The sequence below is a fragment of the Neopelma chrysocephalum genome, unplaced genomic scaffold, assembly GCF_003984885.1.
Source record: "Neopelma chrysocephalum unplaced genomic scaffold, ASM398488v2 Primary Assembly neopelma1_91, whole genome shotgun sequence".
Lineage (NCBI taxonomy): Eukaryota > Metazoa > Chordata > Aves > Passeriformes > Pipridae > Neopelma > Neopelma chrysocephalum.
Genome location: NW_020897753.1, coordinates 3,280,713 through 3,299,504, shown reverse-complemented (window position 1 = coordinate 3,299,504; position 18,792 = coordinate 3,280,713). Strand labels below are relative to the sequence as shown.

Here is an 18,792-nt window from a genome sequence, read left to right as displayed (position 1 = left end):
GAAAAAGGAGGGGGAAAAAAAAGAACTTAAGTACTGCAAGGCATTAATGCTTTGTAACGCGTGCTATAAACCAGAACTGAGTTGCAGAGCTGAATTATGATTTATTGTTGGAGGTCAGGTCAAGTTTTCTGTGCTCGATCCTCCAGCCTGTTGCACAGAGCAGGAATCGTGCGTGTCTCTGGATAACCAGTTTTAGCAAGTTGCAGCATCAGGGATTTAATGTGCATCTCATTCCCTGACGGTCTGATCCGTACCCCTTAGATCCTTCCAGCTTTGGACTAAACCCTGGATTCATCCCCCTCCCTACAGCGGCTGCGCTCCCAGCCCCGCTCCCTGTCTGCTGCTCCTTGCTGGCCATTGATCGCCGCTCACCTCGGCTTTGCGCCGGGAAAACAACAGCTCCACGCCTGGGCTGGGAGACCAAAGGGCGGCTCAGACACACAGAGGTCACAGAGGCCACATTTCTCACTGTTCGGTGTATTTAAATGTGCTAAATCACCTGCGGGCCGGTATTCATACCCTGAGCGGGTGTGGTCTGATCTTGCACCTCGCTGGTGTTGGACCTCACCGGTTTGTCGTGTCAGAAGGAGCATTTGCCTTTCACTGATGTTTTCTGTGGTGTGAGACCCAGATGAGTAATTGTTGGGGCAGAACCACCTTGTGTGTGTGTGTGTAGGGAAGGGCCGGGCCGGCGCTGCGGTGCCGCCGTGTCCCTCACGGCAGCCCCTGGAGCCCACCCGGGGCAGCCCCGGAGCAGCTGCCGCTCAAAGGCGGTGGGAAAACTTCCCCCCCCGGCTCCTGGATCCCCTCAGCAGCCTCAGCCCGGCAGGGACAGCGGGAACACCGCCCCCCGCACTGCCCTGGAGCCCCGGAGCGGCCGCTGGGTCACAGGGGGGGCCTGGGGGGTGTCCGCGGGCACCGGAGCGGCTCAAAGCGAAGGCATGTGCTCCCCACGCGATGCCGGCCCTGCCTCGGGACACTGAGAGCTGCTCTGCCACCAGGTGCCAGCGGGAGCTGTGTGACCTGTCTGCCCTCCTTCTCCTTCTTCTCTCTTCCTGTGCTTCTGCTTCTCTTTCTCTGCTCTTTTCTTGATGTTCTGGGTAGGGTAAAGCCGGAGGGATTGGATTTTGGCTGGCTGTTGTGGATCAGTATGTGCTGGGTGGGTTCTGTGGTGGAATGCTTTGTCTGGATTGTGTGGTGCCCTTTGGAACTCGTGCCAAGTTCCCCTATTTTCTTCCCTAAATCATCAGTAAAAGTGCCTCTTGGGAACAAGAGTGTAGCTTATTCCCTTGATGCTATGTCGAGGTATTACAGAACCCTATATATCTATATTTTAAAGTAAAACTCTTGGCTGAGCCCGTGAGCTTGCGGCTCCTGGGCTGGGGCGTTACAGGTGGGCGACTGCTATACATGATTTGGTTTGACTGACAAGACTGAATAGAAATACATTACAAATTACTGTGTAAAGCACCGGGCTACTGTTCTAAAATACTCCAACAACAGAAATATTTTAAAGCTATTTTAATTCTGACTTGAAGTTACATCTTTAACTCCGTCTTTATGCAAACTGTGCATTTAAAACCCAGTGTCGAATGATGCTGTTGTGGGGGAGTGACATTTAGGATGTTCTCATCTTTGCAGAATATTCCTTTCCATTTTGCTTGTGTTGTAGCTATTTGTTTTTCCAAGGATGTGTTGGAAAGGGTCCAAATGGATAGTGTACCCCTCAGTGCCCTAATCTTATGTGCACAAAATATTTTTAATTCCCTTTTCAAAAAAACATTGGACTTCATAACCTTTCAGAAATATTTTGGTCAAACCCTGAGAGTTCATAGTTTTGCTCAGTCAAATACTCCACTGGGGATCCTTGGGAAATGCAGGAAAAGAGGCAGCACAAAGTGTGGCCTGGAGTTTGTGCAGGACTTACCAGCCTCCTGTACACTCTTCTGGTCTGCAGCCTGCATGCCAAACCTATTTACTCGACTTCTCCCAACTAAAATTTGATTTTTAGAATTAACTGACTGCTTGGGTAGTTTATACACATCAAAATGTGTTTTATTTTCCACTGCCTTGAAGGCTGTTTTATCCTTCAAGCTGGAAAGCCTCTTATCTAAATGAAACAGCCTTAAATTGTTGGATGTAGTTCATTAAATTCTTGGATAACTAGGAATCTCTCTGGCACTTAGCAAGTGATATTAGGAAGAGAAGTGCTGATCCACCTCCTAAATGTAAGAAATTGAATTCTGTGCAAGCTGCCATCGTTTGTACAAGGCACATTTAAAACATTTAAAAACAATTAGTAATTGTTAAACTTCCTCTGCCAATTTTCACCCTTTCTCAATTCCTGTAAATCCAGGATAACCTCTTTGAACTGAGGAGAGTTGTTAAGTTTGTGAGATAGCACAGAATTCCGTTATCTCTTGATTTCAGTGTGTCATCTGATATCGGTACTTAGACAAGGGTCATGTGAGGTTTTGAGGTGGCAAATCTCCTTTAGCTCCTTGCATTTTCCCACATGTTTATGCTGTGGAAAAGAGCCACGGGTGGATATCAAGGATACAGTTGTGGTTTTATCTGCAGAGGTGTTCACTGAATAAGTTTGCTTTTCAAAGAGCAACAGCTACTGTCCCTGGTGGTTTTCCTATGAATCATGAGAAGAACTGATGGAAACGGAGAAGCTTGAAGGACCAAATTGGGTGTAGTTGTCTTAATGCTGTATCTGCAGAAGTGTAGGCAGAGACATGTATTTATGAATGAATTTTGGTTCTGTAACACATGTGAATAATTCAGATGCCCAGAGTTGCTCACTGCACCAAATGTCTGGATTTTCCTTCATGTGCACCTCATGCCCTATAGATAGTTTTCCTTTTGGGACTGTTTCCATCACTTTCTCCTTGCACTGATTTTTCCTCCTCCTTACCTTGGCATTCTCACGCTGTTTGGCTGCTCAGAGCTGTGTAGTACTCAGAGTTTTCATCAGCGCTGTTCTCCGAGTTGACATGTTGTGTTCTTCAAGTCTGATCTCAGATTGATCCAGCCACCCTTTTTATATTCCCCTCATCAATTAGTTCTCAAAACCACAGAGTACAAAACAAATGGCTTACAATAATGTCTCCATGGCATCCCTTGAAGAATTCCTCTCTGCAACTGCTTGCCAAAGACATTAGTGCTTGGATGTTCCTTTCCTAGCGGTGACTGAACAGGTTTCCTGCACTTTCACAGGTGGTAAAATGAATCTGTCATAAAACCACCCAAATCCAGTTTCTGCATTTATTCATTGTTTTCTCTCTCTTCAGTCAGTTCTTACTCATACTCCTTGTGGATTTTACTTCTTTTGGTTTCAGTAGTCAGTTTGTCTACTAAAACAGGAATCTATTTTTTCTGTTAGATACTTATTTTAAAAGTTAAAATGTACTCAGGGAAAATCATCCTCTCTGGACTAAATTGAAGCCAACCAACTTTTGAAAAGCAATCTTAAATAATTTGTTTTCATTATGTTACTTCCTCTTTCTTAACTTTACCATCCAAAGCAGTGGCATCTGCTGTATGGTTTTGCCGTGGTTTTTTAGGTGGTTTTATGGTTGTAGTCACATTTTCAGAGTTCAAGGCACCACCCAGCTATTGAGAGCTCCCTTGGCTTTGTGGTTCCCTCACTCCCAATTCCCACTGAGCTGGACTGTCACCACGAGCCAGGACAGCTCCGTTGAGATCTGCAGGGAATAAGTTCATCCCCGCTGGCTAATTTGGCACCAATTTTCGGATGTCAAGTGTCCACATATATTTCTGCCTCTGCATTACTGCAGCTGCTGTGTAATAAGATGCAGTGAAGGTTTGTGACAGGTGGCAGTGCAGGAGAACTGCTCGTTGTCCATCAGTAGTTAATGAGATGTGAGCAGCCTGTGGTAAGCTCATGGTCTGATTTGCATGAGCTGAGTATCTGCTACAGTCCAAGAAGGAAACAATTATGGCTCTTGTTGCATCATCACTGAAATGGTTTATTTTCCTTTCTTGTGCTGCAAATGAGTTTCCTAGAATTAAATACTTAAAGGTAATGGGAGCAGCGAGTGTTTACAATAATTAAAATCAGGTAAATTGAAACCTTTAGCATCAAGCATCCCACATGACTTTGTAATTGAAAAAAATTACAGCAAAACATGTCTCTCAGACAGGTAAGGCAGAACAAAATATTGCTTAGCGTGGCAGTCTTCCTCTTTTTCTTTGTGTTTTTTTTTTCTCTCTCCTGATGAGCCTGAAACGTTGCAGTGATAAACAGCTCGTTAGTCAGATGTTTTCAGTTACAGCTCTGGCGTTTCATCTGTTGTGTTTGTAGGGGTGGGTAGTTGGTGCGTTCAGCATTACAGGCCGTCTGGATGTACATATTCCCACCAGCTAAAAAAAAAAAAAGAAATAAACCATTGAAATGCAAGTGATTGTGCTCCAGCCCTCCCGGAGCTCTCCAAAGCAGCGAGGTGGGCGCTCACGCGGTGCCTCTCATTCAGCTCATCTCAAGCATCTCAGATTTTTACAAATGACGTATAAATGAGTAGCTGATTGTACCTCAACCTCTGAAGCAACCCTATTAAAATAACTCCACACAGCAACCCAGAATTGGAAGAACAATGCATACGAGATTTATAGATAAGTGAAAATTAAGCTGCTGCTCCAGCTCTTCCTGCCCTGGGGTCTCTTGCAACTCGCTGTAGAAATCATTCAATTCGTGGAGACTTTTTATAGGTTTTTCAATGGTCTCATGCAGCCCAAAGAAAATGAGTTAATAAAAGTGACATGGAAATGAGAGAGGTTTCTTTTCACTGCTATCTCTTCATCTCTGCCTTTAAAATCATGCTGGAGAAAATCTCACAGTGTTGTGAGGAAGGAAAAGCAGCGAGGGGAAGTGTGTGTGTGCTTAAAGGTCATTTTGAAAATAATGAGCCATCTGCAGCTGATAAAACTGGGTAAAAAATGTTCGTGAGTTAGGAAACATCTAGAAGAAGATTGTGCATGGTTGTAGCTTCTTGGTATTCTGCCTTTTTGTAGCTGTCACATAAATTAGGATTTACACCGTGAGAGGTAAAGTTCTTTCATGTTAATCACAGCCTCGTCCAAAAGGACTGAGAAATACCACATTTGGTCTGATTTTGCTTAGGTGGTTTATACTGTCACTTGTTGTTTTTTTAGAACACACAGTCTTGCAAACTGTTTAAAACTTAAATACCATGAACCTGAAAGAAAAAAATCATGAGAAATATGAACAGTAAGAAAGAGAACTAAACAAATATTCCGGCTGAATATTTGCTTAATGTTTGTCATGAGAGTATGAGAGACCCAGGGAAGCTGGATTTGGATCACTTGAACTATGGGAAAGGTCAGAAAAAGAGGAATGATACGTTTTAAGCAGGCACATATTCCCTCTTGGTTAAAAGTTGTACATCACAGAGAAAGAAGTGGCTTTACTATTCTTCGTAACCTGTTCCTGGTAAACTTGATGTATTGATGTTCTTACTCCCAAGCATGGAATTGGATTAAGCTGTTTTTGGAAAATCAACTCTTATTCCGGAGTAGGTGTTTCATAGAGAAGGTTAATCAGGATTGGCTGTTTGATGGATGATTTCTGGTGTCCTTTCATCTGTGGGAAGAACAGCCCTTGGATTTCAGTGGCATCTGAGGCAGTGTTGCTGCTCATCCCAGGCAAGGGCTGTCCTAGGAATCAGTGGATACCTTGGATCTCCTTCTCCAGGCACTGCCTCTTTGTCTAAAGCATTTCTGACTCCTTTTACCTCATGCTGTGTTATCCTTCAGAAATATTCCACCCTGTTAACTGAGCAGATGGTCAAGTTGAGACCAGTTTAGATTATTGAGAGCATTTTTTTAAAGAAACATCCTTGTGTTTTGTACACACTGCCTGAGTTTGCACAGAAATGATGTCTGGATGGCTTGGGTGTTTAAACAAGATACCGCCTCTATTTCTGTGCATAGGTAGCTATGGTGATATCATGATAAATTTGGAATCCATTCTGAAACCCTAGAAGGGAGAAGGAATTTCAGAGGAGAAGTATTTGCAAATATTTTGGTTATAGATTGATCTGAAACGCTTCTGTGAAAGGTGTGAAGACATTATTTATGTTAAAACCATAATGAAGTGTTTATCTTTATTGGGCTAAATGTGTTTCTGGTTTAATGACAATGAATGTGGTAAGGATAACTTGATACAAATGAACCCATTTAAATATCAAACTTCCTGTGTATTCTGTGTAATTAGAGAAGAGAGAGTTTGGAGAACACTGTTTTGAATATCTTTGATGGAGTAATTGGAGTTTATTCATTACACATGACTGTCATTAAGACAGACAGACAAAATCCTGTCATCGGGTTTTTGTAGGTGTGATTCCCATGTATGGACATTCTCCTCAATCAGTGAAAGGGATTCCTGAAAAACAGACTTGAGAGTTTTGACTTTGGTCTCGACAAAGGAAGGAGAGAGAAAAGGAAGATGTGTTTCCTTGAAGGATGAGTCTGTCAATCCCCTCCATGGGAAGTTCTTAGCCCTCTGTTGTTGCCAGGTGTGACAGAAAGGGTGTTTGAACCGGCTTTGAGATCTGGGGGGGGTTGTTAGCAGTGAATTTAAGCCAGTTAGCAAGAACATTTTGTCTGGGGGTCCCAGTGATGCTCTGCAGCCCTTCACAGCTCTGTAAGAAGCAATGCGGAGTGTGGGACACTGGCTGTGGGATTGTGTCACCTGCAGCCCAGACACGTCCTGTAACCAGTGCCTTGTTCCCTTGTGAGGCAGAGAACAGGCTCCAGATGGAAAAATCCCCCCTGAAACCTTCCCTAGGGAGGTGCTGTACTGCCTGCTTGGCCGGGGATGCAGAGGGAGCGACTGGGCAAGAGGGAGCACTGCAGATACAAAGATGAGAAGCAACTCTTAGGAATCACCATGGACCCAAGAAGAGTAGCAGACCAGAGCTGTGTGCTTTGGCTGCTACAGGTGATGCAAAACCATTTTAACAGAGTCTTAGAGAGCAATTCCTGCCCTTATTTGATCTCCTGTGCTGGGCAGTGCTGCAGAGTTTGGTTGGATCACTCCAGTGGATCACTGGTCTGGTTTTAAGAGTCACTTAGGATTTCTTCATACTGCCCCTAAACCAGCAACTCACCCCCTGCTTAAAGGGTTAAGAACTGGTATTTTGATATCTGGGTCAAATACATGATATATCCATGCTGTCCATACATGCATGGATATACATTTTTATTGATAGACAGTCTGTGATGAGGCATTCTTGGAGGAAAGATGTTTTTCTATTTGAAGAAAATCTGTGGGAGTTTTGCCTCTAACAGAGTTACAATGTAAGGTCCTATTTTAGCAAGGTTCTTCATTTAATTTAAGCTCAAACTTGAGTGTTTCCTGGAAGACTCTTTGCATATGTAGCTATCTAATTATGCTTCTTTCCCCCCTATAGTCCCTCTCCTGGGATACATAAAGAGCTAGAAAAAATATAAATCCAGTTTTGAGTGTTTGGAAATCTTGTTCTGAAGAGAAAGAAACTAAGATGAAAGGCTGTAGCCACTTTTGTTTCAAATCTCTCCTGAAGTTGTCAGGACATAAATATAACCTTTTGGGATTATGGTGTAGAGTCTAGGGAATTTTGAAGTGCCCTTATAGCTAGGAATATAAGTTAGAAGTCAACAGCAAAATGTATTATTAGTATTAGTTTTCAGGAAAGAAAAAGTTTAAAGAGCTGGTGATTCTATTAAGAGATGTTATGGCATTTGCTGTACTGTGCAGAGCACACACTAATTGGGATTTTGGGGTTAAGAACTGCACTTGAATACACCAACCACAGTGGAAAGCAGTCCTCACAGAGGTTGGCAGCAGTGTGGCTGAGTTGCCTCTTTAAATTTGCATTATTCTTATGATTTCCAGCAAAATCTAACAAGAGAAAGTTTTGGAAGTCTGATTGAAATCTATTTTTATCCTTCTGTCCACAGAATCTTGGTTTCTAACAAAATACCATTACTCTGCATTTGTTCATGAAAGTTGCAGGAATACCTTTTATATATAAAAAAATAAATTTTAAAAATTAATTTATTTTATGTTTCTGGCTGTTACTTTTTTCTGTTTTCTGGTTTTGTTTCAGGTTGATTTAAAGTGTGGGGTTTTTTGATAATTTTCTCAAGGCAGCAGAACCAAATAGGGAAGGTTTTTTACCAAATGAGCACATAGTCAGTCCTCTGACCAGCTCTAGCCTTAATTTGACACGACTCATTTGATTTTTAATGGATTCTAAAGATCTTTGGCTGCCAATACCATCCTTGTGAGCAGGCAAATACAGAGGAGGTGACACATTCCATCTCCCTCTGGGAATGTCAACCCTTTAGGCACAGAACTGTTCCATCCAAAACACTGATTTTCCTGACCTGGTTCCAGGGTCAGTCCTTGAGCTGAAGCTGAAGCTCCTTCTGGACTTCAGTGGAAGGAAAAAAACAAGCTGCCCCTTAGGCCTTTTGACTGAAAGAGTCAAAAAGATGCTCCTTTGTCAGAAAGCATCAACATTTTTTGATGTTTTCTGACATCAGTTAATGTCAGAAATTGTTACCCTACAAAGTGAACTTTGAGTTGTGTGGGTATGGCCAATATCCTGCTGATCATTGGGCATCCCATGGGCACGTTCCCGAATGTGATAGACCTTCAGCAGCTCAGGTGTTCCAAAAATTACTATAATCAATAATAAGTAGGTATAGGTCTTCTGAATATCTGTCAAAAAGCTCAATATGTTATAATAAGGCCCCAGTCCAGCAAAGAGATTAGGCCAAAAACCAACCTGTGCCCTCATGAGCCAGGATATCAAACACACAGGGGCAGATTTGCAGTCTCATTCCTCAAAATGGAATTATCCAAATCAAAATAATCCCATTTACATAAAAGAAGCTAAATTTGGTCTTGCTTCTTGGTTGTTTTTTTTTTTTCCCATGTGCTTTTCTATCATCTCCACAGGAAAACTTGCTGACATTTGAAAAAGGCCTTTGATTCATAGAGCTTTGATAGTCTTCAAGATGTGGATAAAGGATATTTTGCTCATCTCCTTAGGAGTGTCTGCAGCTAATTGTGGTAATGAGGGAGCAGAGCTGTTCATGTGGAGAGGCAGCAGTGTGCTTTGGTAACTTAAGTTTGAGAACTTCAGACCTAAGGACTAAATAATATGACTGGATCATCAGCTGGGGGATAAGTTGTTCTTAGCAAGTGCATCTGTCAGTGCACCAATGGCAGGGGTCAGAAGGGGTGTGAATCATGTTGGTATCAAAATTATTCTTTTTCACTGAACTTAAAACTAAAAATTTTAAAAAATATGTGTTAAAAATATCTACAAAATATCTATTTTAAGTCTGTGGAGCACATAGCAGGTTACACTGAGAGAGCCCAGGACGCAGAGCGTGTGCCCTTTATCAGTAGGTGCTGGATGAGGACAGGAAAATCCACTGCTGGAAAGGACTCTGTGCTTCAAACTTGGTTAGACAAGTCTTAGACAGACCAGAGAAATTCAGCGTTTTAGTCACTCAAACCCAGCAGCCCAAAGAGGATGGGCTGTCTAATTTCTTGCCTTTAAAACCTGGAGGAAAAAGTCTTTGATTTGGAAAACTGAATTCATAGTCGTGTTTGCTTGATTTGCCACTTACTCTGCGCTTCCAAAAACCTTCCTGAGCCAGTGGCAGCTAACTCCCCTTTTGATGAATTTGCTTTGAAAAAGCATCCCATTTCAAATATGTTTCTTTTTTTCACTCTGCTGCGTGGCTAATGCCTCCCTCTCAGTCTAACTAGAGGGTGATTCATCACTGAGACATCCTATGGTTGACTGTAAATACGAAAGAAAAAGGTTATCAGCTTTCTTCCTTTGTTGGTGTGATTGCTGTTCATCATCAGGAGTGAAACCGGGAGCAAGAGGTTCAGCCAGGATGAGGAGGAGAGGAATGACAAATCCCTGGAAGAGAACGAAGCCTGAAAGACAATGCTGCTCAGTTTGAGCTCAGAAAGGATGATGCTGTTCCCAGACAGGCCCTTGAGCGGAAGCATTTATCTGTCTGATTTCGGGAGAGTGAAAAGTAGATGAATTCTCATCTCCCACAGACATAAAACAAAGCTTTGGAACATCCAGCCTGTAAATAAAAGGGAAAGTAACTGGTCTAGTAATACACCAACTTAGCAACTCCAGGGCGTTTCTGGTGCTCTTCTCCCAGATCTAAATGATACCCCTTTTTTTTGTCTCCTCATCTCTGGAACACAACTACTATTTTTATATCCCTCTCGTGTCTTTCTCTTACGCAAAAGCCTGTGATCAACTTGTTTACCCATGAAACCGTCTTTGTCTCGGAGCACAATCATATTCCTTCCTCACAGAGCCCTTAAATGGGATTATTCTCTCTGTTTTCCTGCAACACTTGCCATCCTACCCAGTATTTAAGAGACTCAGCACTGTGTGATAGGCAGCCTTGTGCTCTCTTTCCAGTTTCTATGTTATCCTTCAAAATGCTTTCCTAAAACTTGTGAGGTGTTTGGTGAACGTACCCTTAAACTCCACTGCCTACAAGCAGATATGAGGCCAGTCAGGAGATGGCCTTTAGGCTGAGGTCTTGGGAATACAGAATTTCCTCGGAGATCTATGAAAAAATGACTCTTTTTATCATCTAGTTACTCTCTTATATTAACTTTAATTTGTATCAGTTGGTGGAAATTTAGATGCTTAGTCAAGCAGTTATGAAATATTAAGAAGTACCATAAGCACTAAACATGCAGCCAGTGGGGGGAAAAGATTCACAGGACAGTGAAACTTAAACTGCAGGATATTTTTGTGTCAGTTTTGAAATAATTTGAGCTCTACACAGAGTCTCTTCCCATTGGGGTTCTATTTGCTGGCCATTTGTTAGCATTTGCACCAGACTGAAAAATCTTCTCTTTTAGGAAAGCCGAGCTTTCAAATTACACCGTATCATTTCAAAGGTTTGAATCCAGTCACACAGGGCATCTTTTCATCTCTCTTTGCCTTTTTAAACTTCATCATGAGGCCAAGGAGCAAGTAGTTGTCTTAGCCTGAAAAACACTGAGTGTAATTCTTGGAAAAGCTGCAGCCCTAATAGAAACGGAAACGAGTTGAGTCACAAAGTAACCTGAAATTTTTACTCAAACCCTCGTGTTGCCGGTGAAGCTGTGAGGCTCAGCCTGTTAACAGGCGATAGAAGTCATTGAATTTATCTTTCCTTCACAGAAATGTTATGTAGTCAGTTCTGTCTCAAGCACTGGAACAGGGTGCCCAAGGGAAGGGGTTGAGTCACTGTCCTCGGGGGGGATTTAATAGACGTGTCGATGTGGCACTTGGGGACACGGTTTAGTGATGGGGGGAGATGTGGGCTCAGTGACCTTAAAGGTCTTTTCCAACCTAAATGATTCTACATTGGATATAAAATGAAAAAAAAAAGACTAAAAACTAAATCTAAATGGAATATATCTAATAATTTAAATAATACGTGCCGTTTTGAACATGAAAAAGAAAGAGGAGGTCACTAAAATTCCATCTTTCATTTCATAGTGCTTAAGACAGTTAATTCCGGAAGTCTTCTTAATTCCTTAGGAAAGAGCAAGTTCTCATTTTTAGTTTTATCTAAAATCCACGAAAATCACAAAGAATCTCTCTGCCGAGGCCAGTGGCCTTTGGACAGATTGTGTTATTCTGACAAGCAGCAAAGCTTGTGTGTGCTTAACTTCTGAGGCAAAATGACTGGAAATAGGAATGTGCAGCCATCAGCTGGACAGCTCTTGGTCTGTGCAGTACCCAAACAGAGCTCAAAGGCTTTGCAGGATTTACAGCAGTGATTTTCTTTTTATTCTGGGTTAATAACTTTAAATATTTTAATGAGTAATTAAGCAGATCAGAAACAAGTGCCATCGTGTTAAAAACGTTCAACACAACACAAAATTTTCGAAATTGAAGTGTTTGCAGAAATAATCACCTCTTTTGGTGTAAGTATTTGCAAAAGATTTGTAATTATTTCCTCATATATTTACCTGCAGGATCCAAAGCTGCGCGAACTGTTGGATGCTGGGAACGCGGGAGGCCGGCTGGAAAATCGGATGATCACTGTGGTCTATGGGCCAGACCTGGTCAATATATCCTACTTGAACCTGGTGGCATTCCAGGAGGATATAGCAAAGGTAATACACACTCATCTGTCATGTAAAATTAATGTTTTGAGATCTGGATAAATGACACAAACGTGGAAATTGCTATGAAACGAACCCTGATTCTGTTCTAGACTTGTGCTGCTCAGTTCCCAAGAAGAAATGTGTGATCTTTTTTTTTCCCAGGAGTTTATTCAGCAAAGTCAGGCCCCAAAATGTTTGCTCATCTTCATAATGTTGCCCATAGAACCCAACTAATTCTTGTGAAAATAACAGTACACAAATTTTTAGTCAGGTAGAAGATGTAACACTGTGACTCTCCAAACACACATCAATACATTTCAGTAATTATCACCCTTTTATGCCTGTTCTAAGTGTGTGCAGATTGTGGATCATCTGTGGGAACAGAGTAGGTAAATGGTTGACTTTTTGAGGTTGGCCTGTGCCAGGGTGGTGGGAATGTGCAGCTCTCCCTTGTGCTCTCAGGAGTGTCAGCAGTCAGGCACCTTGTTTGTCTTTGAAGGTCAGTTTTAAGCACCACATTTTGCCCACTGATAGCCCTTGATAAGGATTGTGCAGTCAACATCACTACCTTAGCAAAGCATTTTTTCCATGCAGGTATCCAGTTCCTTCATTTCTGTCCAACACACAACATAAAACACGGCTGTGTGTGCCAAACAAGTTACAATTCATATTAGTACACGGTTTGGGGTTGGTTTTTTTTTCTCCTTCTTCCACTTTCTATACATTTCTGTACAATTTGCTCTTTGCTTTATCTATTTTGAACTGACATTCAAAATCTGCTCCTATTTCCACTTCCATTCACATGGGTACACTCTGGTGCCAGCCCCCAGATAGCCATGCACAGAACACACTTTCATATATGCATTTTTGCACCCTTGAGTTCACTAGATTGTGCTTAAAAAAAAGATTCTCTGTAGCCTGTTGTGATTTAACAACAGTGGGGAGTTATTTTGTCACCTCACAGGCAACAAGGCTTGTTAGACCAGGTGCCAAAAGGTCATAGTGTGAAAGCCTTCAACTAGGGGATGATATTTTTGCTTGCCAAGTTTCTATCTCTGCCAAACTTCTTTAGCCAGTTGATCAGCTTGGTAAAAAAAAACATTTTCAGTTTTCCTGTGGTATGAAAGAATAGAAACCAAATGAGTTTGTGGTGGTCCACGGGCAGCTGAGTGGGAAGTGCTGTCCTCAGGCTTGGAAATGCACAGCTACACTCTGCAGGAGTGGGTGAGGAATCCTAACACTGCAAATGATGGAAACAGCTCTGCAGGGAAAAAAGAAAAAGGAGCTGAGTTTATGACAGGAAACAAAAAGGTGTGCTAAAGCTTTTCCAGCAGGAATTGTTAGCCCTTATCAGGGAGCAGGGAAAATAACCCAAACCAGAAGTTGTGTGTCCTCCTCCTGCACCTTCCTGGCCAGCCCCCAGTCAGTGAACCATAATCTATTTGCTAGAACAGCACAGAAATTTGGTGTTCTAGGACTGTTTGCTGTTTGATAATGGAACCTTAAAATACAGGAGATAAAATCATGTTTAGTAAAAGCTTGGCTGCTCTGAATCTTGAGTAACTCCTGAGAGTCCAAGTCTTGCTTTTCATTTGTGAAGGCAGGAGAGCAAATCAGTGAATATTTGATCAGTTGGGCGCTGTGGCCTGGGGGTGCAGTTTTCAAAGCATTGCAGATTAGTTGTGCTTGCTTTGAGGTCATGTTCAATATCCTGGTTGTCTGAATGGAAACAGTTTTGAGCACTGTTGAATGCAGCTAAAAATTCCTCTTTTTTTAACTTTTTTAAGTCTTCCAACTTCAGATGAACCAGACCACAGGCTCTGGTCCTTATTGTCTCCCAGAGAAGCTGCAATAAATAAGCACATCAGGCACGAATCATCCCTCTGGGGGGCTCTGGGAAGGAATGTCAGTACAAGATGTTTTCAATGCCACACGTCAAATTTTGACCCTTCCTCCTCCTGATGTTCCAGGGAAAGCAAGTGCCAGTGGAAATTGCCCTCACCTTTCCTTTTCAGAGCATGAATATTTTTTTTTGTTAGCCCTGCATTTGTGGTACCTACAAACTGCCACATCCACTGGCCAAATTATGGGAAAATTAGGAAAATACAAGTCCTGGGTTATTCAGCTTTCCTCAGGTGCACTAGATAGGTAGAAATGAGAATGTGTTGGCATAGGGTTTATTTGTGAGCATCCACACAGTTCTGCAGAAGCCAGGATAAAGACAGAGCTTTATTCTCAAACCCTATTCTGAGCAGGTGCTCTTTGTCTCCATTCTCAACCTATCAACCTCTGTCTGCTCTACAGTATTCCATTCTCTTCCCAAATCTAGTGGCTTTTTTCTCGTTTTCCCCCAACCTCTTTCCTCTCCCTCTCTTTTGTGCCTCTCCTGCCAACCCTGTTCTTGCTGCATGGCCAGTCCTGGCCATCCAGGCCCCTCTCCAGAGCCCAGGGAAATCTGTTTCTCCTCGGTTTGATAAGCTTTGGATAAAATCCATCCCTAAGAGCTGATGAATTCCTCCATGAGTAAAATGGTGCCATCAAAGATGATTCACCAGTCACACTATACTGCGCTTTCCAGCACACATCTTTATTTTTCCAGCTTCCCCAGAGCTAGATCAGTATAATAAAATGCTGAAGCAAACCGTATAAATTCACATCCATTTGATACGGGTTTTTTTTAAAATAAAATTCCTAAGTGAAAGTGTAGAATTTCAGCAGCTTGCTTGGTTAGCCTCCCACCAAAAAGAAATGTGAGAGGAACATTGCCTTCACACATAGTCAGTTCTGATTTGAAGGAAGTGTTCTCAAGACTCCGCGCTGTCTTGTCTTATGAAAAAGGTCTCCTCTCTTCTGTTGTGCTCTGTGTCTTGGTTGGTGTCCTGATGCATGCAATGGAAGAGAGGAATCACTTCCCTCAGCAACACAGTGAACTGCTGCTTATATTCTACCTGCCAAAGCACAGAGCAGAGGAAGAACTCCTTAGTAAAGCTCACAGGGATGATATAAAATGAATTAACGTAACAGGATGTAACCAAGAGGGGATCAAGTTCAGGGAGCTCTTAATATGTTGGATGTGACTTGCTTGGAGTTGGATATCAAAAGGCTGGGTCCTTCCACTACCACACGGGACCAGAGCCTGGGTTTGTTGGCACTAGTGCAGTCCTGTTACAAAAAAACCTAGATTTGTGTTCTCCTTTTGCGTTACATCTGTCCAGGGGTCCCCTGCAGTGATCCAGGGGCTGTTACAACCTCTCTGCTTAGACTGTTTTCTTCCCACACACAACAGTCCCTACCCCTGGGTGCTCTCCCCGAGCGCTGCCTTCTGGAATCGCTGCCGCAGAGAGCGTCATTCCTGCTGTTTGAGGATGGGCTTTGCTCTCTACCCTGCAGCAAATCCAGGGAAACGGGGCCATTTGGTAGCTAAAGCAGCAAGACACATCTTGGCTCCCAGCTTGATCCAAGCCCATCAAAGGCAGTCCCAAGCATCTCCTTTATTTCTTCGGCTCTGTACTTGAAGTTCTGGTTCCCTCTCCTGCTGGGGGTTCGCTGGAAAGGTGATGTGGCCCTTGGCAGATTTGTCTGATCCTGACTCTTTGGCTGTGGCTCTGTGGTGGCTGGAATGCAGACCCTGAAATGGGAGAGACAATGAGCAAGTGTTGCTTGTGACATGTCGACTTGGCTCAGCCTGCAGGTAGCCCTTGGAATGTTTGGGAAGAGCGACGCGAGTGCTTTGAAGAGCCGGGAAAAGCTGGGAAAGGGACATGGCAGGACTGTTTATATAAATATATATATTTATATATAAATAATGCACGTGACAGGCACATAATAATTGAGTTCCCTTTACATTCCTGTCAACAAGCATTCAGACTATGAGCAGGAAGAGCTGGGGTGTGGGATACTCCTGAAGTGCCCTACTCCTGTTTTCTACCAAGTATTTTGGTTTCAAGCCCAGCAGAACCAGTGAGATAAAAGCAAAGTCTATCAAGATCTGTTAAAAGCCAACATATTTTCGGTTTCCAAATAGTATTTTGTGTTGCCATTAATCTCTGCAGCCCTTAGTGTCAGAGGGAGAAGTTTGAGCTGCTATTATTAGTGCCTAAACAAAGCAGTGTTTACAAGATGGGCCTATTTTGAGCCTGGAAAAACGAGTTGCCAAGAAGAAAAACAGATGCTGCACTTAATATGCTTTCTGTTCCAAGAGTCACAGCGAAGCAGTTGGGTTGCTCAGGGACCAGACTCCTCCTCTGCTTTCTCACACCCCTGATTCCTTCAAATCAGACCTAAGAAGGAAAAACAATGAAAGAAGGAAAATGGAAGTGGTCAGGAGAAGGTGGAGGGGAGGGTTATCTCAGCCATGCTGGTTTGCCTCCAGAACAAGTCTGATTTTTAGGTAAAACAAGCTCATAAGCTCCAAAGTGATGTAGGAATACTTCTTTCACTGGAAGTCAGTGATACTTATCATTGTCCATTTTTGTCAGAATGAAATCCCCCCCCTTTTTTTTTATTTTCATTTTTCCTCAAAAAAAAAAGAAAAGCCAAGGAGAAGGGAATACCTCCCAAAGAGTATGAGAGGCTGTGTGGCAATGGGAATTTTGGATTTGGGCTTTTATGAAAGGAAATGCATTTTTAGTTTCAAAGAAAACTCAGGAAACTTCGTTAAGTAAAACAGTGTTTGCAAAGGCATTGCTTGTTTTCATCCCTTTATTTTAAAAGATGAAATGAAGCCAATCCCAAACCACAGTCGTGATTAAAGAGGTTTGCAATTAAAGGTTGTAAATAAGCACCGAATTAGCAAGGAAAAATGTGCTGAAGTTGTCAATGAAAAGCTGCAGGAGAGACCTGCAGGGGAGGACAAGCAGTGAGAGTCTAAACCTCACATTATAGTCATGGATCAGCCACGCTGGGAACACGGGAAAGGTCAGGGACCTGAGGGAAGCACTTCAGCAACGTGCACAGATGTGAGAAAAATAAGTCAGGAGAATAAAGGGAGGAAAAGTGAGGGGAGAGCCATGGGAAGAGCAGAGCCTGCAGGCAGAGATGGGAAGTTTCTCCTGAGCAGCTGGAGGACAGATGATCAAAGGGCTGGAACACCAGGCTGGGGCTGTTCAGCCTGGAGAAGAGAAGGCTCCAGGTGAGACCTTCCAGTACCTAAAGGGGCTCCAAGAGAGCTGGAGAGGGACTTTGGACAAAGGTGTGTAGGGATAGGACAATGGGGAAATGACTTTAAACTGCCAGAGGGCAGGGTTAGATCAGATATTGGGAAGAAACTCTCCCCTGTGAGGGTGTGAGGCCCTGGCACAGGTTGCCCAGAGAAGCTGTGGCTGCCCCAACCCTGGAAGTTCTCAAGGCCGGGCTGAATGAGGCCCTGAGAAACCTGGGATAGTGGAAGGTGTCCCTGCCCATGGCAGGGGAGTTGGAACCAGATGCTCTTGGAGGTCCTTTCCAACCCAAACCATTCTGTGATTCCATGGCATTTGTTCCCTACATCAGGGTAAAAATAGGGAAAAATAACGTAGCAAGGGATAGGAGCACTGTGTAAGGATTGTAAGCACAGTAGGGGAGAAGGAGCTGTTCTGTTTGGAGTTGCATCTTCCTCGCACATCAGAGTAATTTAAAACTATTCCTACACATTTCTGCTGGCTGGGGTTTTTATAAGCTTGTTTTCTCATATTGGCTGCTAAGATGTTGGATCAAGTCAATACTTTAATTTGTAACAGTCTTCATTTTTTTTTTGCAGCACGAGAAAATCGGGTCTCTCCGATGAGGAGGGGAAACCATAATTGGAAAAATCAATTCAGAGTTCTAATGAGGCGCTTTTTACCAACAGTGTAGTTTCCGAAAATATTTTGCCTTGTGCAAGTAAACATCTCAACCAAGCCTCACTTAACCGTGTTTTCCCTTTGTAGGAATGGTCAGATGAAGTGTTCAGTTTGGCAACGAATCTGCTGGCACAGAACATGTCAAGGGACGCGTTTCTGGAAAAAGCGTAAGTGGCCGTCGGGTTTAGTGGGTGTTGCTCTTTTCCCTGCGTCTCGTTTTCCTCCTCCTTTGTTAGTCACATTGTCAGCTATTGTTTCTGCTTTGATGGCTCGACACTTCTGTAAACACAGCCGTCCTTTCTTGTGGTTTTAAAAAGCCTACTATCTCAGAGTCATTTAAACAGAAATCTTCTTAGGGTTCTTCTTGCAAACTACTAAATCCTTGCAGGAAAAACAGAATTAAATGCTGTCCTCCCCCTGTATAGCCAAGTTGTAGCTTCAGCTGTAGTATGAAGCTCTCTATTTAAAGTGAAAGAATATTCTGGACTCACTTGTTTCTGGTTTATTTTCCTTTTTCCTGCCATTGATTAAAAAAGTGAGAAATACCAGAAGTCCATTTTGCTCAGTCTGATCTCTGTGGTTTTCGTGTGATTCGGAGGGAAGCTGGGAGTCCATTCATCTGGGTCGCTTGGCAGAGTGAGCAGATTAGGAGTTGCTTTCAACGAAGTAGAAAAGCTGTTTATGAGAATGTTTGGGGTGAAACACAGGTCTGAAAGGGAAGAGAGCTAAAACTGAGATGAGTTATTCTCAGCTGATGATCAGTGCAGGGGCTGAGAGAGTTTT

At 42.9% G+C, this 18,792-nt stretch overlaps 1 protein-coding gene across 2 annotated transcripts in view; it reads left to right on the top strand.

Annotated features, from left to right (window-relative positions):
* Positions 1-18,792, top strand: part of PLCB1 (phospholipase C beta 1) — a 335,327-nt gene that overhangs the window by 185,580 nt on the left and 130,955 nt on the right. For both annotated transcript variants that reach the window (XM_027693456.1, XM_027693457.1), the window contains exons 4-5: positions 12,059-12,199; positions 18,097-18,176. In XM_027693456.1, the coding sequence (XP_027549257.1) occupies positions 12,059-12,199; positions 18,097-18,176 (221 nt within the window). The remainder of the gene's footprint in view (positions 1-12,058; positions 12,200-18,096; positions 18,177-18,792) is intronic.